This window comes from Lepeophtheirus salmonis, unplaced genomic scaffold (genome assembly GCF_016086655.4).
Source record: "Lepeophtheirus salmonis unplaced genomic scaffold, UVic_Lsal_1.4 unplaced_contig_3839_pilon, whole genome shotgun sequence".
NCBI classification, from domain to species: Eukaryota; Metazoa; Arthropoda; class Copepoda; order Siphonostomatoida; family Caligidae; genus Lepeophtheirus; species Lepeophtheirus salmonis.
This window is the reverse complement of record NW_027294041.1, coordinates 19-2,405: the sequence shown is the minus strand read 5'-3', so window position 1 is coordinate 2,405 and position 2,387 is coordinate 19. Positions and strand designations below refer to the sequence as shown.

The 2,387-nt window shown below is 31.1% G+C and overlaps 1 protein-coding gene across 2 annotated transcripts; it reads left to right on the top strand.

Moving 5' to 3' along the window:
• The first annotated feature begins 683 nt into the window (after positions 1-683).
• On the top strand, positions 684-2,161 carry LOC121131275 (uncharacterized). 2 transcript variants are annotated; one of them, XM_040726769.2, is made up of 3 exons: positions 684-1,046; positions 1,116-1,628; positions 1,828-2,161. In XM_040726769.2, the coding sequence occupies exons 1-2, from the start codon at positions 811-813 to the stop codon at positions 1,603-1,605; spliced, it is 726 nt and encodes a 241-aa protein (XP_040582703.1). In that variant the 5' UTR covers positions 684-810; the 3' UTR covers positions 1,606-1,628; positions 1,828-2,161. The 2 variants fall into 2 exon arrangements, with proteins under 2 accessions (XP_040582703.1, XP_040582702.1); XM_040726768.2 differs by lacking the exon at positions 1,828-2,161 and having other exon boundaries at positions 686-1,046; positions 1,116-1,753.
• The last annotated feature ends 226 nt before the right edge of the window (positions 2,162-2,387 follow it).

Sequence of the window (2,387 nt, the reverse complement as noted above, 5' to 3'; positions counted from 1 at the left end):
AATAGTTAATCAACCTGAAGCAAGTTAAAAGAATTACACTCCCCATGTCTAAAGAAAATTATTCGTAGGGAGAAAAATTAATTATTAAGGAAACTTTTTGAAAAAGGATTTTTATATATCATATCTGTAAGGTGAGTAAAGTTTGATGATGGTTGATTATTTTCTAAAAATGGCAATCGTGAAACTTTCTCCTTGTTTACTTTTATAGTTTAAAACAATCAATAATTTTTTTTATTCTAACAAACGTTATACCGGAATATTAGTGTTTTTGTCAAGAAAGCGTCAACCGACGACGACAATAGTGATCTTTCTATAAAGCAATTCCACGTTTATATATCGACCTCAAAGACAACAAATAATGTCATAGGGTCGCTTTGAATGAAATAGTGCAAATATGTTCGTATTAATTTTGTTTACTTTTCTATACAGTTAAAGTGGTTTTGTGGTATTTAACTAAAAATTAATTTTTATATTATTATTTAGTTTCAAAATAATCAAAAACAACCAGCTATTTATGACTAAATATAATAAGAATTTATAAGTTTAAAAAATAAGTTGTTGTTTTTTTTTGAGGAAGATTTTCGAATAATACTAAAACAAGTTTACGAACTTTAAATCATTCAAAAAAAAAATACAAAATATGTAGTTGTTTGTGTGTTGAATATGAAATACATTTATAAAATTATATTTTTTATCTGTTTTAAAGTTGAAACATAAAACCATTAGATAATTTCTCTTTTTTCTTGACAGTTTTATTCATAACTCAAGTGATTCGTATTTCAATATAACTATTTTCTTAAAAGAAAAGCAATGGAACGAAAATCGTCCTTCGAAGAAAGGTCTAGTCGACCTCCACCAGAAATCCTCGCGAGACGATCCATGAGCATTTGCTCTGCGAATATCCTTTCACCCATGCCGATCACTTCTTCTCCCATTAAAAATGAAATTAATCATTCAAAAAACTCCAACGAAACATCATCTATTGGAAATGCTCAGATTCAAAGACGAAAATTTGGTATCCGAAGTAAAACTGTAATGGACTGTCAGTGAGTCATTTTTTACTCTAAAGTCTAATTTAATTATTTCTTTAATGTAACATATATGTATATTTTCAGTTCTTACATGGAGAACAAACAGCCTGTTCCCCCTAAAGCAAAGCGAAGTTCAAGTGTAAAAGATTGTCGAATTACTCATTCTCGTTCGTCTGGAAGATCAAGTCCAAGAACACCGCAGAAATCTCCATCAGATCAATCAATGGGCTCAAAAACTTGGGACACAACTGAGAAAGTCCTGGGTGTTCATACAGTTTTAGGGACGGCAGGGCTAACATCCACAACCTTGATTACAATTCCAAGTCTAGGAGGTGGGATCGTTAGTGGTTGTGCAGCTGCAGCCCTGGGAGTTGCAACTGCTGCTAGTTTTGTGACTGGCGTTGGTGTAATTGCAGGTCTGGGAGTTGCTGGGGTTCAATATGCGAAGGCGAAGCATAAAAAAGTGGAGGAAGCAAAGGAACAGGAAATAAATCAAAGGTCTCTGTCTACGAGCTCCTTTTCAGATCAGGGCAATGAAGAGAGTAGTTGTTCAAGTAGTCTGAGTGAGGACTAATTTTTTCACCAATTAGATATCATGTAAATAAACATTACCTGAACATTACCATTACATATTGTGTCTGTACTTCTTACAATGATTGAATCTTGAAATCCAAATACGCTTTGTTGCATATCTTATTTTTAAATACATATACTAACTATTAGATATGGGAAAGTTGCTGAAATCCCGGCGAGTATATATATTTTACCTGCAAAACATTTTTTCACTTATTTATAGGTACTTCTCCTTATTCTGAACATCCAAACATTCTCAACAGAAAAAGGGTGCAATGATGATCTTGACTCGTTTTACGCTCGCCGGGATTCCAGTAATTTCTACATCCCTAAGTTATATCTCATTTGTTAACCACTTCCTTTACGCTTACTTAGAATCATTTTATGAATGTTTATCAAGTCGTTGTAATACATATTTATTGTAAAAAGATAATATGTAAATTTATAACTGTATATTTTTATAAATGTAAGTCACTTTGATAGTTTAGATATTTTTTTGCACCAAAGAATAATATATCAGAATGTGTATGTAAAAAAATAAAATAAAGAAAGTTCCTTGTTAATTGTTTTACTTCTAGGAATTCTGAAAACATTACAAAATGATATTTAAAGAAACATTTTTGTCTACTTCCTTCTCTTTTTCAAATTATTCATAACATTTTTAATTGAAGCACAAAATTCAATGTTAAAAGTTTGTTTGTTAGTGTGTTTATTTGTCTGAGAAGAACTCATTTTTTACCAAAGGTAAGTGTAAAAAACGGAGACTAACACTAAGGGGTTTTT